A 23,204-nucleotide genomic window follows, 5' to 3' on the forward strand; every position below is an offset into this window, starting at 1 on the left:
GGAAACTAACAAAGACCGAAGAAGTTTAGAACTAAGAAGAAATTTCCTAATGGTGGGAGCAATTAACCAAAAAAGCCAACACAGTTCTACTGTGCATAAACAGAGGGATAGAATGAAGAAGTGTTAATAAGTGGTTTACAGAGTCAGCATAATGTCCCCAACAATCCTGGTAATTTTTTTACCCACTTTAGAAGGATGGAAGGTTGAATCAACCTTGAGCTGGTGAGATTTAAACTGCTGAACTTCACCTAGCATTTTAACCACTGGGCCACCTTGGCTCTCTAATACCACTTTATAATGCCTTGGTAAGGCCACATTTAGAGCATAGTTCCCTCTAAGCTGAGCAGTGAGCAATCGCTCACTTAAAAATCATCATCAACTTAGAGTTTTTCAAACCTGCCCAGAAGCCGAGAGGGAAAGAGTGAGAGGGAAGGAGAGAGAGAGGAAGAGAGAGAAACAGATAGAAAAAAGAGAGGAAGGAAAAGAGAAAGAAAAAGAGTGAGAGTAAGGAAGAGAGAAAGAAAATCAAAATCTAGTTTGAAACTAGCTCAACTATTTAAGTGGCATTTTGATATTGATAGAGTTGCCCTATTATGAGCTCACTGTTATAGACACACAGTACAGTATTTTATTTTGAAATTCTCTGAGGCAAAACAGGGTGGATTTTTTATTTGTTTGTTTGTTTGTTTGTTTGTTTGTTTGTTCGTTCGTTCGTTCGTTCGTTCGTTCATTCGTTCGTTCATTCATTCATTCATTCATTCATTCATTTATTTATTTAATATTTTTGTGCCGCCCAGTCCCAAAGGGACTGCCGCTCAGACACTATACTTTTCCGCCCCCTCCCAAAAAAAATTAGAGGGAACACTGATTTAGAGTACTGCATCCAGGTTTGGTTGCCACTATTTTAAAAAGATGTTGAGACTCTAGAAAGAGTTTAGAGAAGAGCAACAAAGATAATTAGGGGCTTGAGGCTAAAACATGTGAAGAATGGTTGCAGGAATTGGGTAAGTTTGGTTTAATGAAAAGAAGGTCTAGGGGAGACATGATATCCCAGGCATGTTTAAATTCAGTTACTGTGGATTTACCAACCACCTCTGCTGGAAGTTTGTTCCAGTGAAATAATATTTTCTCATGTTGCTTTTGATCTTTCCCCCAACTAACTTCAGATTGTGCCCCCTTGTTCCTGTGTTCACTTTCCTATTAAAAACACTTCCCTCCTGAACCTTATTTAACCCTTCGACATATTTAAATGTTTCGATCATGTCCCCCCTTTTCCTTCTGTCCTCCAGACTATACAGATTGAGTTCATTAAGTCTTTCCTGATACGTTTTATGCTTAAGACCTTCCACCATTCTTGTATGCATAGACACTCAAAATATTACACGGGACAAAACCCGAACTCAGAACAATCTACATACGTATACCCGTGAAAATCTACGAAAACATATGTGTGTGTGTGTGTGTGTGTGTGTGTGTGTGTGTGTGTGTATATATATATATATATATATATATATATATATATATATATATATATATATATAAGATTATTATATATAAATTATATATAAATATATAAGGAGACATTTCCTGACAGAACAATTAACCAGTGGGACAACATACTTCCAGACATTTTAAATGCTTTTAAGCTTTTAAGAAGATAATGGATAACCATTTGTCTCAATGGTTATCCATCATCTTAGGTAGGGTTTCCTGCCTAAACAGGGTGTTGGACTAGATGAACTACAAGGTCCCTTCCAACTGTAATAATAATCTAATCCAATCTGAATGTCCAAAGTCCCTTCCAATTCTGTTTTTCTATTCTAAATCACATGCATATTTTCCCCTGTAATGCTCCCAGTGTTTTCTTTACCACAGACCCATATTCAAGAAATACCAAGAGTTCCTAGCCTTAGAGTTTGCAGTCTCAGAGATCAACAAAGATTTGGTTCTCCTCCCCAACCTCACACTTGGCTTCCACATTTGTGACAATGTTCGGATTGAGAAGATCATTTCTTTAATCAGCCTCTCCTTGGCCTCCACCTGGGGCCAAATGATTCCAGGTTATAAATGTGACAGGCAGGACCTTCTGCTCTCTATCATTGGAGGTGACCACCCCAAATCCTCAAGGCAGATGGCTTCCATCTTCAGCATCTACAAGGTCCCACAGGTAAGGGGGATTCATTGGATATAGTATGGTGTGGACAAAGAACAGAAACAAACACGGAAGTCAAGGGTGAAAATGATGTTGTTGAAGGGGATATCCTATAGTTGAATTCATTTTTAGATTTTATGTGTCAAGATACATATCCCCAACAGACCAATAATGAAATAATTCTGAAATCCTGTACTTGCCAAGAATAATAATTTTCTGATTTCCATAAAGGTTTAGCCAGCATGTCATTCAATTTATGCCTCTATCAAGTTAATTATTTCTTTTCTTTTGACATATCAAAACCAGACAAAATATGTCACAAGCAGCTCTTCCTAGGAAGAGAAGATGCTTAAGCTTGTTAATTGAAGTAAGTCTGCCTGATTGTTAAGATTTTAAAAAACGCAGGTGAAATCAGCACAATACTTTACTTTGTCTTTGAAAGAGAAATCTCCCTTTCTCCAGCTTGGTGTTGGCTTTGAGATCCCTTGGGAATATAGACCACTTTATCCTTCCTTCTTCCGGATTAATCCCAGTGACTTTTCAGAGTATGTGGGTTTAGTTCAGCTGCTCCTGTATTTCCAGTGGAACTGGGTTGGGCTTGGGACCTCTGAAGATGACAGTGCAGAACATTTCATTTCAACTCTGAAGCCAATGTTGAAGGAGAAGGACATCTGCCTGGCCTTTACTGAAAGTTTGAACACTGAGGACTTACTGATTGCATTACAGAAATTCCTTTTCAAAATTGTATATAAAGCTGAAGTCATCATTCTGTTTGGAGATTCCACTGATACTGTAAAATTTTTGTCATTTCTGAATGCCTCTGTAATGTATGGAAAGGTACGACTTCAAAATGTTTGGATCCTAACTTCTCACTGGAAATTTACTATGCAGGGAAACCCTTATGAAAACGTAAAGCCTTTGCATGGGGCTTTGCAGTTTAGGGAAACCACTGGGGATGTTTCAGAATTCAACCACTTCCTCCTGTCTTTACACCATTTGATCAAAGAAGAGGACACCATTCTCCTGGATTTGTGGAAAATACTCTTTGGCTGCCGTATCCCCAAACCAGGCAAGCTCATTCGAAAAGGGGAAGAAAAATGTACAGGAAAGGAGAATTTACAGGATGTTCCAGATTTTATTTTTGAAATGAGCATGACAGGTGAAAGTTACAGTATCTATAATGCCATTTATGCAGTGGCACATGCATTGCATGCAATTTACAACTCAGGAGCACGACCAGCTATGCTGAAGCTTGGAAAAAGGATCTCAAATGTGGAGCCATGGCAGGTAATCCCTGCGACATTTTATCCAGTCCACCAATCAATAGAGAAGAAGCTTCTCATATGCATTTCTATAGTACATGGTCCTGAAACATATTCAAAGCTCCTTGCGTATCATGAGGTGAGCAAGGAGGAGGTGGCATTTCAGATCAATTTGATAATCTGGTTGCATTTTATTGTTGTAAGACACCCAGAGTCCTTCGGGAGTGGGCAGCATACAAATGCAAATAAACAAACAAATAAACCTGATGAAGTGGACAAGGCCATTGGAGCTGTGAGTTCCGCCACCTGTTTACTGGATCCGTGTCCCTCTTGGCTGGTTTCGGCCAGTCGAGGGGTGACACGGAGCTGGGTCCAGGAGATTGTCAACGCCTCCTTGGGGAGGGGGTCCTTTCCGCCACTTTATAAGGAGGCGGTTGTGCGCCCCCTCCTCAAGAAGCCTTCTCTGGACCCAGCCGTGCTTAATAACTACCGTCCAGTCTCCAACCTTCCCTTCATGGGGAAGGTTGTCGAGAAGGTGGTGGCACTTCAACTCCAGCGGTCCTTGGATGAAGCCGATTATCTAGGTCCTCAGCAGTCTGGATTCAGGCCCGGCTACAGCACGGAAACTGCTTTGGTCGCGTTGATGGATGATCTCTGGCGGGCCCGGGACAGGGGCTTGTCCTCTGTCCTGGTGCTCCTTGACCTCTCAGCGGCTTTCGATACCATCGACCATGGTATCCTTCTGCGCCGGCTGGAGGGGTTGGGAGTGGGAGGCACTGTTCTTCAGTGGTTCTCCTCCTACCTCTCCGGTCGGTCGCAGTCGGTGTTAGTGGGGGGTCAGAGGTCGACCCCGAGGTTTCTCCCTTGTGGGGTGCCTCAGGGGTCGGTCCTCTCCCCCCTGCTATTTAATATCTACATGAAACCGCTGGGTGAGATCATCCAAGGGCATGGGGTGAGGTATCATCAATATGCCGATGATACCCAGTTGTACATCTCCACCCCATGTCCAGTCAACGAAGCAGTGGAAGTGATGTGCCGGTGCCTGGAGGCTGTTGGGGCCTGGATGGGTGTCAACAAACTCAAACTCAACCCAGACAAGACGGAGTGGCTGTGGGTCTTGCCTCCCAAGGACAATTCTATCTGTCCGTCCATTACCCTGGGGGGGGAATTATTGACCCCCTCAGAGAGGGTCCGCAACTTGGGCGTCCTCCTCGATCCACAGCTCACATTAGAAAAACACCTTTCAGCTGTGGCGAGGGGGGCGTTTGCCCAGGTTCGCCTGGTGCGCCAGTTGCGGCCCTATTTGGACCGGGAGTCATTGCTCACAGTCACTCATGCCCTCATCACCTCGAGGCTCGACTACTGTAACGCTCTCTACATGGGGCTACCTTTGAAAAGTGTTCGGAAACTTCAGATCGTGCAGAATGCAGCTGCGAGAGCAATTATGGGCTTCTCCAAGTATGCCCATATCACTCCAACACTCCGCAGTCTGCATTGGCTGCCGATCAGTTTCCGGTCACAATTCAAAGTGTTGGTTATGACCTATAAAGCCCTTCATGGCACCGGACCAGAATATCTTCGGGACCGCCTCCTGCCGCACGAATCCCAGCGACCGGTTAGGTCCCACAGAGTTGGCCTTCTCCGGGTCCCGTCGACTAAACAATGTCGTCTGGCGGGACCCAGGGGAAGAGCCTTCTCTGTGGGGGCCCCGACCCTCTGGAACCAGCTCCCCCCTGAGATTAGGATTGCCCCCACCCTCCCTGCCTTTCGTAAACTCCTTAAGACCCACCTTTGCCGTCAGGCATGGGGGAACTAAAACACCTCCCCCTTGCCCATGTTGTTTTGTTGATTGATTGACTGTGTGCCTGTTTTTTATATATACTGTTTTTTTATGAGATTATTAATTTCAATTGGAATCTGGATGGGTGGGCATTGGATTTGGTATTGTGTACTGTACTGTTTTTTATTATTGTTGTGAGCCGCCCCGAGTTTGCGGAGAGGGGCGGCATATAAATCCAATAAACCTAAACCTAAACCTAACCTAAACAAACAAACAAACAGATAAATAAATATATAAACAAACAAACCAATGAACAAGTTGACAGGCAGATGGACAGGCAGAAAGACAGGCAAAGAAAAAACAAACAATCAAAGAAACTAATAAACAAATATGAAAGATGGTTCAACATGAGAGTTGAAATTCTAAAGGGTATATCTGCAGAATCTTCTCCGATTACCTTCACATGTAACCTGAACATGTAAAAAGATGTTCAGCTCAATTCCTTTTAATTTACTTTTCTGTTTTTATGAATTAGCATCATGTGTGACTCCAACATATATGTTTACTTCTTTTTTTTCTTTTAATGTGCTTAACAGAATAGGAAATAGAATAGGAAAGAATAGAATAGAATAGAGTAGGTGTACACTTGTGACAAAAATTATAAAAGTCTATTCTATTCTATTCAACTATGCCCTACTCTACCCTACCCTACCCTACCCTACTCTACCCTACCCTACTCTACCCTACTCTACCCTACCCTACCCTACCCTACCCTACCCTACCCGACTCTATTCTATTCTATTCTACTCTACTCTACTCTGTTTCTGCCATTCAGATAATTGCTCCAATTTATGAAGATCTCTTTTCTTTCAGATTCTTGCCAATTTGAGAAATGTCCACTTTAACAACAGTGCTGGAGATGAAATCTCCTTCTCACAAATTGGAATGAGAATTGCTCGTTATGATATCGTCAACTGGGTTGTCCATCCCAATAAATCTTTAGTCCCTTTGAAAGTTGGGCAAAAGGATCCCAAGGCTGCCCCAGGCCAGGATTTTACCATTAACACTGATGGGATCATCTGGGCCTCAAAGGTGAGCAGCAAGGAAAGGTTGTAAATTCAGGAAAACAATCACTCTCTCCTGGAGATGCTGAGCATCCTTCTAAGGTAGAGGTCCTCAAACATGCCAGCATTAAGATCTGTGGACATCAAACACCCAGAATTCTCCAGCCAGCATAGCTAGAACACCTGTTCTAAGGTGAAAACAGATATTAGTTGCAGAAATTTGGAATTTGAACTTTGGTGAATTACTTGCATTTGAGGTTAACAAATTTGAGATCTAATTTGTGAAACCTTTAGCAATGAGTGGGAATGAAAAGAACCAGGATGCTATTAGATCAGGCAGAGATTTGCACGGACAATAGCCATTCTTTTGGATCTTCATCATTCTTTGTTGTAGCAAAGTTGTAACTCAATGTAGCAAAACTTCCTTTGTATTCTGAGGTTCAAATGTCAAATGTTAGTATCCATTGGTGAGTCACTAGTGCCACTTGCCTGAATCTCCTTGGAGATTTTCATGGTTCCTGTTAGACCTTTGTAAACTATTTGTAATTTATAACATTCTCAACAGAAAAAGAGGAATATGGAAATGAATAAATGTAGGATCTTCATTGCACAGGCCACTTCTAACACTTCTTTTTTTCTCTTTTAGAAGGTGCCCTTTGCCAGGTGTGGCAAGAAGAGGTGCCATGCAGGAGAGAGGAGACAAGTTCTAGAGGGCCAGCCCATTTGTTGCTACCAATGTGCCCCTTGTCCAGAAGGAACCATCTCAAATCAAACAGGTCATACACCTGCACTTGTCATACACAGATCTTCTAGGATCTAAGATGGGGGTTGGCAACCTTAAGAAGTCAAAGAGCCATTTGGCCCCATTTTCCAGAGAAAACAAAACATTCAGAGTCACAAAACCTGGGTGGGCATGGCCAACTTGACCTCACTCACACCATTATACATACTGTTGAATATTCATTAGCGTGATGTAAATAGTTGAGTCATAGAATGTTGAATGGTGATTGGTTTTAAATGCCCGGGAAATTCAAATACGCATCAGTTATTTTGAGCAGGAAGAAACAATGTATATAAAGCCGGAAAGCTGATACTGTTGCAGTTCGCACCTGGGTTACAATTGCATAGCAACTCTGTTTCTGCTATGCCGAGAATAAACATTACTTTAAACTTAGTCCAGCATCAGTATTTTTCATTGGCGACGAAGGAGGTCTTACCCACGTACTTCAAGAATGGATAACCTGCCTATGGCAAAAGCACCCGACCATTTCGACCCTGAGAAGTCTTCCTGGGATGAATACGTGGGGAAATTTGAGGTCTTCCTTGAGGCAGCAGGTATGAAAAATGCCAACGGTGGTTGGGAGAGAGCTATCTTTTTAAACTACTGCGGCTCAGAAATCTATGCATTAGCTCAGACCTTAACTGACCCGCTACCGTCCAACTCAGTTTCCTGGGACATTTTAACCACTAATTTGGCATCTCACTTTAAAGCTACCAAGCCGGCCATCATGAACAGGCACCAATTCTCCCGGATGATTCAAATCGAGGGAGAAACGATCAATCAATATGCTACACGCCTTCACACTGTAATGTTGAAATTTAAATTCGACAACCCTGAGTCAAGATTGATAGATGCTTTAATTTTCGGAATGAGAAACGTGTCTGTTCGGAACAAACTCCTCACTGAAGATGAGCCATCTTTACAGCTGGTCATTAAGACCGCGCAAACCACGGAAGTCTCTGAAGCAGCAGCCGCAGAATTAAAGCACAATGACAAATTGGAAGTTGTTTCCAAGATTGAGAGTCCACCATACTGCCAAGACATCGCCGAGGAACCAATCAGCCCAATCAGCTCAGAAGAGTCATGTTTCCTGCTCAGAGCTGACCCAGCGAGACAACAGAGACAACTGAGACAAAGTCATCCGTGCCCGGGTTGCCGAGGAAACCACCCACGTCTGAAGTGCCCATTCAGAGAGTCGATTTGCCGCTGTTGTGATCGCCAAGGGCACATAGCCGAAGCCTGCAGAGCGGTCTTTCCAGAGGAATCCATCTCCACCCAGCAACAACCCCGCCAGCAAGGCTCGTCGTGGCAAAATCATGATTACCGCCCAACTCGTTTTCCTTTTAGAGGTTCCCAAAGAAACACAGGGAATACCAGCCAGGACTACACGTGAGGTAATTTTAACTATACGGTTAATAGCACCATGACCAGAGATTCAAAACAAATCACTGTTCCAGTGCATATTAACAATCACCCGTGCCAAATGGAATTGGATACTGGGTCTAAATTTACCATAATGCCTTGGGAAAAGATCAAACTTTATATGCCCAATCTTACCAAAGCTCATCTAGAGCCTATGAGTGCGTTAATCAGGGATTTTCGGGGTGGGTGGGGCATTCGTATTTTGGGCAAAATAATTGTACCTGTGTCTTTTAAAAATGTCAAATATAAGTTGCCTATAGTTGTAGTCTCGGGGCTTAGGCATACGCTGCTGGGGCTAGAATGGATGACCCCTTTGGGTATTACTGTGACAGGAATTAACAAAATAAGTGAAGTGACCACCCCAAACTTTTTAAGGGAATTCCCTGAGGTTTTCAACCTCACTTTGGGTTCCTACAGAGGCCCACCTATTTCCTTTTCTTTGGACCCTAAAGTGCCACCCACTAGACTTAAACCACAAAGAGTCCCCTTACCATTATTACACTTGTTTGGCTGTTGTCTTCCGTAGTACCTTGTGGAACTTGGGGTACTGCCCTCTTTGCATAAGGACATCTAGGTTAGATGGCGAGATCTCTAGATTGCAGTCCTTAGTTTGTAGCTTGCAGGCAGAAGTGGAAAGATTGTCCCAGCCATGTGCTGTAATGCAGCCATGTGTCCAGCCTCCACTTCCACAGCACCCCCCCCCCCCCCGAGGAGGAGGGCTGTGTGGACAACTGTCGGTTCAGGAAGATTGCGTGCAGTTGAGCAAAAACATAGCAATTTTGGTCTCTCTATATCGAATTCCTATAATGTTCTTGCGGATTTAAATAGTAAGGAGGTTGGAGATATTGGCAAGGTCCCTCAGGCAGAGAATGAGGGGATGTTCAAAGGGGAAGTTGTCGTAAATGTCACCAAACCATCAAGTGCAGTTAGTAGAAATAAAAAGAGGACACATTTTCTTGTGGGTGATTCGACTGTTAGAGGTGTTGATTTGGGACAGAGTAAGGATGTGGTGAAGGTGCTGAGGTGTCTCCCAGGGGCCACTGCCAGCAGGGACAGGAGGCGGATTACAAACATTGTCAAGGCTGTGAGTAAAGGTAATAACGTTGATGTGGTGGTGCATCTTGGCACAAATGATTTGTTCCAGAGAAATGTTAATGTAGTAAAAAGAGATTTTCAATGTCTAAGTGTGGAGCTGGGTAAAATAACTGATTCAGTGACTTTCTCAGAGGTGTTACCGGTTTGTGGCCAAGAGGATAAAACAACGTGTATCAGAGAGTTTAATGTGTGGTTAAGGCAGTGGTGTAAAGCTGAAGGTTTTGGCTATGATGTCAGTAGGTGGTCTAATAGGGAGTTGTTTAATAGGGATGGTTTGCATCCATCATACAGAGGTACCCAGGTACTCAGTGAGGAATTCAGAACTGTTTTGGACAAGCATTTAAACTAGGTAAAGGGGACAGAGATGTAACTGATGTGGGTGATTTCTGTCCCCGACCAATGAGGATAAACCAGTTTTTGGAAGCTTATGAAAAGGGAGCTGCAAATAAAATAGATGTAGTTGTTGATGATAAGGGGCAAATTAATAATGAAAATAATGTTCTTCGGGTAATGTGCACGAATGCTCGAAGCTTGAGCAACAAGCTCTGTGAATTAATGGCCATAATATCTAGAGATAATTTGGATCTGGTTGCCATAACTGAGACATGGTTTAAGGATTCTAATGAATGGGAAATATCCATACCAGGATATACACTGTATAGGAAGGATAGGAGGAGGTGGAGTAGCCATTTATATTAAAGAAAGTCTAAAAACAACACTAATTCAAAATACATGTCAAGATCTAGAGACTCTCTGGATTTGCATGCAAAATAAAGAAGGTTCTGTCATTAGAATTGGGGTGATCTATAGGCCTCCAGGGCAATCCGAGGAATATGACAACAAGATGGTGGATGAAATTACCCAAATGGCAGTAAAGGGAGATATTGTGGTTATGGGTGATTTCAACATGCCTGATGTTGACTGGAATATCCCCAGTGCCCTTACATGCAAAAGTAAGAATATAGTAGAGGCCTTTACAGGAGCAGCTCTGGCACAGCTGGTTAAGACACCAACTAGAGGGGAGAATATTCTAGATTTAGTTTTTACGAATGGGAATTGGGTTTCAGATGTCAAGGTGGGAGAAAATTTAGGTTGCAGTGACCATCTATGTTTGTGGTTTGATGTAAAAACTCATTGTGAGCAATCCTATAATGCAACCAAAGTATTGGATTTCAGAAAAACAAATTTTAATGCAATGGGGGAATATTTAGATAATGAATTAAAGGTGAGGGATAAAATGGCAGGAGCGAGAACCCAGTGGACTGTATTAAAAAAGGCCATCTTAAAAGCCACTGGACTGTATGTAAGACAAATAACTAAAGGTAAAAGGAAGAAGAAACCGCTATGGTTTAGCAATGATGTAAGGGCTATAGTCAATGAAAAAAAGGCTGCCTATAGGAGGTATAAAGAGTCTGGAAGTATAGCTGATAGGGAGGTGTATAAAATGAGACAGAAGGAGGCGAAACAGATAATATATGCTGCTAAAGCCTCAAAAGAGGAAGAAATTGCCAAATCTGTAAAGAAGGGGGATAAAACCTTCTTCAGATATATTAGTGATAAGAAGAAAAACTGCAGCATCACGAAGCTTAGTACCGGGAATAATACATGCATTAATGGGAATAAGGAGATCGCTGACCATTTCAATAGCTACTTCTGTTCAGTTTTCTCAAAAGACACCTTACAAAATACAGTGGTACCTCAAGATACGAACCCCTCGTCTTACGAACAACTCGTGATACGAACCCGGGGTTCAGAAAAATTTTGCCTCTTCTTACGAACTTTTTTCGAGTTACGAACCGGCGTTCGGAGACTGCTGGGAAGCTGCGCGGCTGTTTTAAAAGGTAACAGCTGGGCGGCGGGGCTTCCCAGAAGCCTCCCGAACGCCGGTTCGTAACTCGAACAAAGTTCGTAAGAAGAGGCAAAATTTTGCTGAACCCCGGGTTCGGTTCGGGAGGTTGCTGGCAAGCCCCCCAGGCTGGCTGCGACCTTTTAAAACACCCGCGCCGCTTCCCAGCTGTCTCCTGAAGCCGAACGTGGAAGTTTGGCTTTGCCGTTCGGCTTCAGAAGACAGATGGGAAGCGGCGCGGCTCTTTTAAAAGGTCGCAGCCGGCCTGGGGGGGGGGTGCTGGGAAGCCCCCCAGGCCGGCTGTCACCTCTTAAAACAGCCGCGCGGCTTCCCAGCAGTCGCCGAAAGTCGTTTTTTTTGCGGGGGGTTTTTTGGTTGCACGGATTAATTGACTTTACATTGTTTCCTATGGGAAACAATGTTTCGTCTTACGAACCTTTCGTCTTACGAACCTCCTCCTTGCACCAATTAAGTTCGTATCATGAGGTATTACTGTAATACTATAGAGGAATATAGCATTGCTTCCAGCTGTACAGATTCAGCTCCAGTGATCTTAGAAGCTGATGTATTAGAAGAACTTGAACGATTAAAGATAAATAAGGCAATGGGTCCAGATGGCATCCACCCCAGAGTTCTTAAAGAACTCAGATCTTTCATTGCTACCCCCCTGACTGATTTGTTTAACCAATCCTTGTTAACAGGAGAAGTTCCTGAGGATTGGAGAATGGCCAGTGTTGTGCCTATCCACAAGAAGGGCAGTAGAGAAGAAGCTGGTAACTACAGGCCAGTTAGCTTGACATCAGTTGTAGTTAAAATGATGGAGACTCTACTCAAAAAGAGGATAAATCAGCACCTAAAAAACAATAACTTATTGGACCCAAATCAGCATGGCTTTACTGAAGGCAAATCATGTCAGACTAATCTCATTGATTTCTTTGACTATGTCACAAAGGTGTTGGATGAAGGTGGTGCCGTGGATATTGCCTACCTGGACTTCAGCAAAGCCTTTGATACGGTTCCACATAAAGAGCTGATAGATAAATTAGTGAAGATTGGACTTAATCCCTGGATAGTTCAATGGATTTGCAGCTGGCTGAAGCATAGATATCAGAGAGTTATTGTTAACAGCGAGTATTCTGAGCAGAGTCAGGTTACAAGCGGTGTGCCACAAGGGTCTGTTCTGGGTCCTATTCTTTTTAATATGTTTGTGAGTGACATAGGGGAAGGTTTGGTAGGGAAGGTTTGCCTATTTGCCGATGACTCTAAAGTGTGCAATAGGGTTGATATTCCTGGAGGCGTCTGTAATATGGTAAATGATTTAGCTTTACTAGATAAATGGTCAAAGCAATGGAAACTGCAGTTTAATGTTTCCAAATGTAAAATAATGCACTTGTGGAAAAGGAATCCTCAATCTGAGTATTGTATTGGCAGTTCTGTGTTAGCAAATACTTCAGAAGAAAAGGATTTAGGGGTAGTGATTTCTGACAGTCTCAAAATGGGTGAAAAGTGCAGTCAGGCAGAAGGGAAAGTAAGTAGGATGCTTGGTTGCATAGCTAGAGGTATAACAAGCAGGAAGAGATTATGATCCCACTATATAGAATGCTGGTGAAACCACATTTGGAATACTGTGTTCAGTTCTGGAGACCTCACCTACAAAAAGATATTGACAAAATTGAACGGGTCCAAAGACGGGCTACAAGAATGGTGGAAGGTCTTAAGCATAAAACGTATCAGGAAAGACTTCATGAACTCAATCTGTATAGTCTGGAGGACAGAAGGAAAAGGGGGGACATGATCTAAACATTTAAATATATTAAAGGGTTAAATAAGGTCCAGGAGGGAAGTGTTTTCAATAGGAAAGTGAACACAAGAACAAGGGGACACAATCTGAAGTTAGTTGGGGGAAAGATCAAAAGCAACATGAGAAAATATTATTTTACTGAAAGAGTAGTAGATCCTTGGAACAAACTTCCAGCAGACGTGGTAGATAAATCCACAGTAACTGAATTTAAACATGCCTGGGATAAACATATATCCATCCTAAGATAAAATACAGAAAATAGTATAAGGGCAGACTAGATGGACCATGAGGTCTTTTTCTGCCGTCAGACTTCTATGTTTCTATGTTTCTATTACCCAAGCTTGATCAACAACTAAACAAGCTAATAGCTCAAGGCATTCTAGTACCGGTAGACCATGCACCATGGGAAACTCCAATTGTGACCCCCTTAAAACCGGATGGGTCATTAACTGTCTGCGCAGACTATAATTCTACCCTGACCAAGGCCCTGCAACACCACCCTTACCCATTTCCTGTAGTTCAACAACTACATCACTCTTTGGGGGAGGGGAAAATATTTTCTAAAATTCATTTAGCGCAAGCTTATCAACAGTTGCCCATGGACGACGAAACCACACTTGCTCAGACAATAGTAATGCACAGAGGTGCTTTTAAGTGCAACAGATTAGAGTTTGGGGTCAGTGTGTCCCCTGGAATATTTCAGAGTCTCATGGAAAGGCTACTTTTTGGCATTAAAGGGACCATACCATATTTTGACGATATATTAATATTTACGGGAAAATCAACTTCAGCTAACCCAAAGAATAAGGGAGGTATTAAGAAGGCTACAACAAAAAGGGCTTAAGATTAAAGCAGAAAGATGTTTGTGGGGAACGCACAGCATAGAGTTTTTGGGATACAGAAATGATGGTGAGGGAATTCACCCCACCCCAGAGAAGATAAGAGCAATTCAGGAAGCCCCTGAACCCCAGAGCAAAACAGAGCTCCAAACATTTCTTGGCCTTCTTAACTTTGATTCTGTTTTCTTAAAACAGAAAGTTACAGCAGCTGAACCTCTCCACAGATTACTCCAGAAGGGGACATCTTGGATGTGGGGGGATGCAGAATGCAGAGCCTTTGTCAAAGTAAAACAATTATTATCATCAAACAGTGTAGTTGTCCAATATAGTACAACATTGCCGGTGAGATTGACATGTGACGTGTCCCCGTATGGGGTGGGAGCTGTACTGGCCCATGTGCTACTCAATGGCATGGAAGCAGCAATAGCATATTTCTCCAGAACATTATCTGGAGCTGAAAGGAATTATAGCCAATTGGATAAGGAGGCTCTAGCCCTGGTGGCGGGAGTCAAGAAATTTCATAATTATATATTTGGCCGAAAATTTGAACTCATAACAGATCACTCATGCCCTCATCAACTCGAGGCTCGACTACTGTAACGCTCTCTACATGGGGCTACCTTTGAAAAGTGTTCGGAAACTTCAGATCATGCAGAATACAGCTGCGAGAGCAATTATGGGCTTCTCTAAGTATGCCCATATCACTCCAACACTCCACAGTCTGCATTGGTTGCCGATCAGTTTCCGGTCACAATTCAAAGTGTTGGTTATGACCTATAAAGCCCTTCATGGCACCGGACCAGAATATCTCCGGGACCGCCTTCTGCCGCACGAATCCCAGCGACCGGTTCGGTCCCACAGAGTTGGCCTTCTCCAGGTCCTGTCGACTAAACAATGTCGTCTGGCGGGACCCAGGGGAAGAGCCTTCTCTGTGGCGGCTCCGACCCTCTGGAACCAGCTCCCCCCTGAGATTAGGATTGCCCCCACACTTCTTGCTTTTTGCAAACTCCTTAAAACCCACCTCTGCCGTCAGGCATGGGGGAACTGAAACATCTCCCCCTTGCCCATGTTGTTTTGGTGTTAGATTGATTGTATGCGTGTTTTTTAATATTCTGGGGTTGTTTTTATGAATTTTTAGCTTAAAATTGTAATTGGATTGGTGGGTATTGGATTTGTTATTATGTATTGTTTTTATCTTGTTGTGAGCCGCCCCGAGTTTTCGGAGAGGGGCGGCATATAAATCCAATAAATCTAATCTAATCTAATCTAATCTAATCTATTGGGGCTATTGGCTGAGAACAAACCTACACCCCCATTCATGTCTCCCCGGTTAATTAGGTGGACTATTTTTCTTGCTGGATATAATTACAATCTTAAACATAAAGGGGGTAAAGACATAAATCATCCTGACGGCCTGAGCAGATGCCCAATGACATTAACCGTGGAGGATCCAGCTCCAGCATCTGACATATTACTGTTAGAATTAGAAGACAACCCAATCACTACAGCAAAGGAAGTAGCCGAACACACAAGGCTAGAGCCAATATTACAAAAAGTTGAAAGTTATGTGTTTATTTATTTATTTATTATTTAGATTTGTATGCCGCCCCTCTCCGCGGACTCGGGGCGGCTCACAGCAAGGCATAAACAAATCGTAACAAATCCAAATAAATTTAAATATTTAAAAAAGTTTGAAAGAGAACCCCAGTATACTAACAAACACACAAACAAGCATACCATACATAAATTATACATGCCCGGGGGAGATGTTTCAGTTCCCTCATGCCTGACGGCAAAGGTGGGTTTTAAGAACTTTACGGAAGGCAGGGAGAGTAGGGGCAGTTCTAATCTCCGGGGGGAGTTGGTTCCAGAGAGTCGGGGCCGCCACAGAGAAGGCTCTTCCCCTGGGGACCGCCAACCGACATTGTTTAGTTGACGGGACCCGGAGAAGGCCCACTCTGTGGGACCTAATCGGTCGCTGGGATTCGTACGGCAGGAGGCGGTCTCGGAGGTATTCTGGTCCAATGCCATGAAGGGCTTTAAAGGTCATAACCAACACTTTGAATTGTGACCGGAAATTGATCGGCAACCAATGCAGACTGCGGAGTGATGGTGAAACATGGGCATACCTAGGTAAGCCCATGACTGCTCTCGCAGCTGCATTCTGCACGATCTGAAGTTTCCGAACACTTTTCAAAGGTAGCCCCATGTAGAGAGTGTTACAGTAGTCGAACCTCGAGGTGATGAGGGCATGAGTGACTGTGAGCAATGAGTCCCGGTCCAGATAGGGCCGCAACTGGTGCACCAGGCGAACCTGGGCAAACGCCCCCCTTGCCACAGCTGAAAGATGGTTCTCTAATGTGAGCTGTGGATCGAGGAGGACGCCCAAGTTGCGGACCCTCCCTAAGGGGGTCAATAATTCCCCCCCCAGGGTAATGGACGGGCAGATGGAATTGTCCTTGGGAGGCAGGACCCACAGCCACTCCATCATCCGGGTTGAGTTTGAGTCTGTTGACACCCATCCAGGCCCCAACAGCCTCCAGACACCAGCACATCACTTCCGCTGCTTCGTTGACTGGACATGGGGTGGCGATGTAAAGCTAGGTATCATCAGCGTACTGATGATACCTCACCCCATGCCCTCGGATGATCTCACCCAGCGGTTTCATGTAGATATTAAATAACAGGGGGGAGAGGACTGACCCCTGAGGCACCCCACAAGGGAGAGACCTCGGGGTCGACCTCTGACCCCCCACTAACACCGACTGCGACCGGCCGGAGAGGTAGGAGGAGAACCACTGAAGAACAGTGCCTCCCACTCCCAACCCCTCCAGCCGGTGCAGAAGGATACCATGGTCGATGGTATCAAAAGCCGCTGAGAGGTCAAGGAGCACCAGGACAGAGGATAAACCGCTGTCCCGGGCCCACCAGAGATCATCCATCAACGCGGCCAAAGCAGTTTCCGTGCTGAAACCGGGTCTGAAACCCGACTGCTGGGGACCTAGATAATCGGCTTCTTCCAAGGACCGTTAGAGCTGGAGTGCCACCACCTTCTCAACAACCTTCCCCATAAAGGGAAGGTTGGAGACTGGGCGATAGTTATTAAGTACGGCTGGGTCCAGGGAAGGCTTCTTGAGGAGGGGGCGCACGAGCGCCTCTTTATAGAGGGTTGGAAAAACTCCCCTCCCCAAGGAAGCGTTGGTAATCTCCTGGACCCAGCTCCGTGTCACCTCCCTGCTGGCCGAGACCAACCAGGAGGGACACAGATCCTATAAGCAGGTGGCGGAACTCACAGATCCAATGGCCTTGTCCACTTCATCAGGTGTCACCAGATCAAACTCTTCCCAGACAGGTGGACAAGGACGGGCACCAGTCACCTCGACTGACTCGTTGTCAGTCGACTCTGTTTCCCAATTGGAGTCGAGATCGGCCCGGATCTGAGTGATTTTATCAGCGAAAAACATGTTAAAATCCTCGGCACTGCTCTGCAAGGGCTCCCCAACTCCCCCCTGATTAAGAAGGGAGCGGGTCACCCTAAACAGAGCGGCCGGGTGGGATTCCGCTGATGCAATCAAGGCGGCATGGTACGCGCAGCTTGCCGCCTTGAGCGCCACTTTGTATGTCTTAATAAAAGCACTTACAAGTGTTCGATCAGACTCAGACCTACTCCTCCTCCGTCGCTTCTCTAGATGTCTCTTCTGGCGTTTCAACTCCCGGAGCTCCTCGTTGAACCATGGAGCTCTACGGGGTCTAGCGCCACGGAGAGGTCGCAAAGGCGCAATCCGGTCAAGAGCCTCCGCTGCAGTCTTGTTCCAGGCTTCCGCAAGAGACTCTGCCGAACTGTGGACAAGTACCTCTGGTATAACCCCAAGCGCCGTCTGAAAGCCCTCTGGGTCCATCAGGCATCTGGGGCGGAACATCTTAATTGGTTCCGCCTCCCTGCGGGGAAGGATTGGAGCCAGGAAGTCAAGCCATAGTAGAAAATGGTCTGACCATGACAAAGGCAATGCTTCTAAGCCCCTTAGTCTCAGACCATTACTCAATTGCTCGGAAAGGAATACCATGTCAGGTGCGTGCCCTCCCTCGTGAGTCGGACCCCGAACTACTTGAGTCAGGTCCATGGCTGTCATGGTGGCCATAAACTCCTGCGCCAGCCCAGAGGTTTCGCCAAGTGACGGCAGGTTGAAGTCCCCCAGGGACAGGCAGGGCTTTTGACACGCAGCTGGGAGGCAGGTACATGAGAAATAAGCCCACCTGAACCCCTAAGTCCAACTTCATCAAGAGTGACTCGCAACCTGCAATTTCCGGAGCAATGAGTCTACGTAGCCAAAGGCTCTCCCTGGCTATAATAGCCACTCCTCCCCCCCTTCCCTGGGGTCGAGGTTGATGCCATATCTGAAACCCGGCTGGGCAAATTTCAGAGAGAGGAACACCTCCCTCTGGGCCCAGCCAGGTTTCAGTAATACATGCCAGGTCGGCCTCCTCATCCAGGATCAGATCCCGGATGAGGAGAGCTTTATTTACCACTGACCTGGCATTGAGCAGCAGCAACCTGAGCCCAGGGCCAGAGTTACACTCATCACCAGTACCCAAGATTGGGCTCAGGGAGCCAGAACAAGGGATCATTATTAAGCAATGATCCCTCGTTCCCAGTTAATTAATTAATTAGTTAAATATTAAAAACAGATAAAATATAAAACTATAAAAATAGCTAAGAATAAAATACATTAAAAATATGGAATATATTAAAAATATAGAAAAACATAGAAAAAGGAGACAGTCAGCAGTTGCGGGGGTGGCCCAATGATATTAGTGATGTGGATTTAAAAGATTTCAAGAACAAACAACAGGAACTATCCTATTTAAGGGGGTGCATTTTGTGGGGAGACAGGATTGTTATTCCATTTTATCTGAGTAACAAGGTATTAGAATTGTTGCATAGGGGGCACCCTGGCATCATACGCATGAAGAGTTTGGCCAGAGGACATTTGTGTTGGCTAGGCCTGGATGATGATATTGAAAAATGGGTAGCCACCTGTGACCCCTGCCAGGAATCCAGACCAACTACCCCTAGAACTTCTCCAATAGAATGGGAGGCACCAAAAGGACCATGGTCTAGGATCCACATTGATTATGCAGGCCCCATGGGAACACGTATGTTTGGTTTTATAATAAGGGTTTTTAACTGTTTTAATATTGGATTGTTATATGCTGTTTTTATTGCTGTTGTTAGCCGCCCCGAGTCTACGGAGAGGGGCGGCATACAAATCCAATAAATAAATAAAATAAATAAATAAACACATTCCTTCCTAATAGTCGTGGATGCCTATTCCAAGTGGGTAGAAATCATTGCCATCAGAAACACAACATCATGTGCCACCATTAAGGCCCTGCGCCGCTTATTTGCAACACCTGGTTGCCCTGACGTATTAGTGTCAGATAACGGTCCCCAATTTACGTCAAGACAAATGGAGTTGTTTTTAGACCAATTAGGTATCAGGCATGCGCTTATATCACCTTTCCCCCCTTGGGCTAATGGATTGGCAGAATGATACGTTAGGGTGGCCAAAGAGGCTCTGAGGAGATCAGAACCAGGGGAGGTACAAGAACGTTTAGATCAATTTTTATTGACACAACATATCACTCCAAATTCAAGGACACAAAAAAGCCCTGCTGAACTTTTAATGGGTAGAAAATTGAGGTCCCTATTAGATCGGTTACATCCACTGTATTGCAAAGATAGAGATGTTCAGATAAATCCAGAAAGATGCATGTTCATTGGGCAGACTGTATTTGCAAAGAATTTTGATGGTGGGTTAAATTGGTTGAAAGGAACTGTGGTACAACAAACAGCTTATATTTGTTTGGAGGATGGCCATATGTGGAAATGGCACATCGATCACTTAAGGAGGCGCCTAGAACAAGCGACCTCTCAACACCCAGACATAAGCTTGGACACTAACCGGAATTGTCAACCTTCAATTCCAACAGAGAATGCGAACAGAGGGACGGTATGAGAAAACAGATACGGATCAAATAGTATGGACATAGACATTTACTTACTGAGTCCGTATCATCCATCCAGCAATGCGGGAATGGCATCCTGGGAGGCCGGCGGCGTGTCTGCAGACTCTACACTTGGAACCGTTCCACTGGCAAAGCCAGGGACGGCCAGTGATGTTCCTGACGAGCTGACCTCCTCTTCAGCCGATTGCCAGGACTCAAATTATCTGCCCAGGTCTGAGAGAGAAGTACGCAGACCAAGCAGATTGGATGATTTTGTCACATGGCTTTCGGAGTGAGCTGGTGTCAAACTAAGGAGGGAGGGGTGTTGAATATTCATTAGCATGATGTAAATAGTTGAGTCATAGAATGTTGAATAGTGATTGGTTTAAAATTCCCGGGAAATTCAAATATGCATCAGTTATTTTGAGCAGGAAGAAACAATGTATAAAAAGCCGGAAAGCCGATACTGTTGCAGTTCGCGCCTGGGTTACAATCGTATAGCAACTCTGTTTCTGCTATGCCGAAAATAAACTTTACTTTAAACTAACTCTAGCTTCAGTATTTTTCACATGCCAACCCCCCAGCTATGCCTACCTAGGTTTTATGGGTCTGATCTCAATTTGAAAAAGTTATCTGTCTCTTTCTCTCTCTCCATCTCTTTTTCTCCCTCTCAACTTTCTTTCTCTCTTTCCCTCTTCCTATCTTTCTCTATTTCTTTCTCTCTCCTTTCTTCCCCACACACCACTCCCTACCTCCCTCATCTCTCTCTTTCTCCCATCTCTCTCCTTCTCCCCCTCTTTGTGTATGCTGAGTAACAATAACCAGCCCTGGTTTCTTTTTGGGTGTCTTTCCATCCCCTCTCCCTGGCTGGCTGTGGCATGTCCAGGGAGACCCTCCTCAAGGTGCAAAGGCAAACACAGAGGGTGAGTGGCTGCTCATATAAGGAGAGGTTTTAGACATGGCTTCTCTCCTGCCCTAAGGATCTGGCCATTGCCTTGCCATGTCCCATTCCATCCCGTCCCCCTCCACGTCTTTGGCTTAGCAGGGAGGGTGTGACCACTAGGAAGTGAACAATGTCTTATGCACAAATGTGACATGAAGACAGCTACATTACCTTGCTATGCCCCGCCACCCAGAATGAGAGGAATAGGAGTGAGAGGTGGGTCGCCCGAGCAAAGCACCTTTAGCCGCCTCGAGTCCTTCACGATTGGGTGGCATAGAAGTTGAATAAATAAATAAAAGTTTTCTTGATGATGCTGAAATCCCTACATAAAAATTCTTAATTTCAGATGCAGCCCAGTGTGATCCCTGCCCAGAAGACAAGTATCCCAACAAGGAGAAGGACCAATGCATTGCCAAGAAGATCCACTTCCTCAGCTATCAAGACACCCTTGGATACACTTTGAGTTCTCTAGCTCTTTTCCTTTCTCTGATCACATCTGCAGTATTGGTGGTTTTTCGTAAACATCATGAAACACCAATAGTCAAGGCCAACAACCGAGATCTCACCTATATCCTCCTGGTCTCCCTCCTGCTCTGCTTCCTCTGCTCCTTTCTTTTCATTGGTCAACCCAGGAAGCTCAATTGTCTATTCCGACAAACTGCCTTTGCCATTTTCTTTTCTCTAGCGGTTTCCTCTGTGTTGGCAAAAACAGTCATGGTGGTTCTGGCCTTCATGGCTACCAAACCAGGAAACAGGGCAAGGAAATTCTTAGGAAAACCACTGACCAATTCCATTATCTTAGCTTGTCCCCTGGTCCAAGCAGTTCTTTGTGTCATCTGGCTGATAACCTCTCCCCCATTTCCCAACTTGGACTTCCACTCCTTGGAAGGAGAGACCATCTTAGAATGTCAGGAAGGCTCAGTTTCAATGTTTTACACAGTCCTAGCCTACCTAGGCTTTCTGGCTTTCGTGAGTTTTATTATAGCCTTTCTGGCTAGGAAATTGCCTGATAGTTTTAACGAAGCCAAATTCATTACTTTTAGCATGCTGGTCTTTTGCAGTGTTTGGATCACATTCCTCCCCACTTACTTGAGCACTAAAGGGAAGTCCATGGTGGCCGTGGAGATCTTCTCCATCTTGGCCTCTGGGGCCGGTCTCTTGGTTTGCATATTTTTTCCCAAATGCTACATTATCCTATTGAGGCCCCAATTGAATTGCAGAGATAATATAATGGGACACAAAAAACTCTGATTTATGTCTCCGGTTTCTGTGGGGACATGGAAGTTTATTTTAATATTTATATATGTTAAAGAAGTGGATATTAGTTTCCAGCATGATTGTTTCACACTTCATTTATTTTAGTCAAAAGAGTTTTTCAAAAGTGTTTCTAACATAATTGTTTTCCTAAATCCCTCAGGCTTTGCTGAGTTTCCTACTATTTTTTTTCATTTAATTGTTTATTAGAATGTTTAAATTTAAATGAGATACATTTTTACTCTCTATTAAATAAACTACAGAAACATAATTTATTTATAAAGAAAATCATGTGAAATTGATCATGTGATAATCATGTGATAATTGATTAACATTGGAATTTTTAACCTTTTTATCAATTCCAAGTATTATGAAGAATAAAGCTTGGATAGAGGAAAGTGAGGAAGAAGGTATAAGAATAAATGGAGTAAATCATGACTTGTTCATTATTAAATATGGGGGAAAGCACAATTGCTTAGACATTTGTTAATTGTGAAGGCATATGTCTGTGTACTTCTATATGAAGGTAAAGTTATGTTATCTAAGGACTCAAGCCATATCCACTTTTCTAGAGTGTTTATGTCCGAAATGCAGTGTGGGTTCCACACCGATGAGCTGTATTCAAGGATTGGTCTGGAGAAAATTTGGTATGCACTGTTAGTACTGTGAGATTACCGGAGCAGAAGCTATGTAGGATTAGGTTAACAACTCTTGAACATGTTTTGGTGATGTTGTTATAGTGGGCTTTGGCACTTAGGTCATTCAATATGAGTATTCCAAGGTCTTTAATGAATTGATAGTGGTCTGCAAGGTCTTGTTTATTATTATTATTATTATTATTATTATTATTATTATTATTATTTATTATTATTTATTATTATTATTATTATTACTATTATTATTATTATTATTATTAATTAGATTTGTATGCCGCCCCTCTCCGTAGACTCGGGGCGGCT

The 23,204-nt window shown here is 44.0% G+C and overlaps 1 protein-coding gene across 1 annotated transcript; it reads left to right on the forward strand.

Annotated features, from left to right (window-relative positions):
* Positions 1–1,680: 1,680 nt before the first annotated feature.
* On the forward strand, positions 1,681–22,242 carry LOC139158160 (vomeronasal type-2 receptor 116-like). The gene is made up of 5 exons (XM_070735578.1): positions 1,681–1,700; positions 1,876–2,167; positions 6,068–6,286; positions 6,905–7,034; positions 21,338–22,242. Exons 1-5 carry the CDS (start codon positions 1,681–1,683, stop codon positions 22,240–22,242), a joined length of 1,566 nt encoding a protein of 521 aa, XP_070591679.1.
* Positions 22,243–23,204: the final 962 nt, after the last annotated feature.

This window comes from Erythrolamprus reginae, chromosome 1 (genome assembly GCF_031021105.1).
Source record: "Erythrolamprus reginae isolate rEryReg1 chromosome 1, rEryReg1.hap1, whole genome shotgun sequence".
Taxonomy (NCBI): Eukaryota; Metazoa; Chordata; class Lepidosauria; order Squamata; family Dipsadidae; genus Erythrolamprus; species Erythrolamprus reginae.

Bases quoted from the DNA above. Each gene is read 5' to 3' on its own strand.
- LOC139158160 (XM_070735578.1), top strand. From the start codon at position 1,681: ATGGTTATCCATCATCTTAG. The intron at 2,168-6,067 runs GTAAGGGGGATT...CTTTTCTTTCAG, and splicing joins GCATCTACAAGGTCCCACAG to ATTCTTGCCAATTTGAGAAA. The intron at 6,287-6,904 runs GTGAGCAGCAAG...TTTCTCTTTTAG, and splicing joins GGATCATCTGGGCCTCAAAG to AAGGTGCCCTTTGCCAGGTG.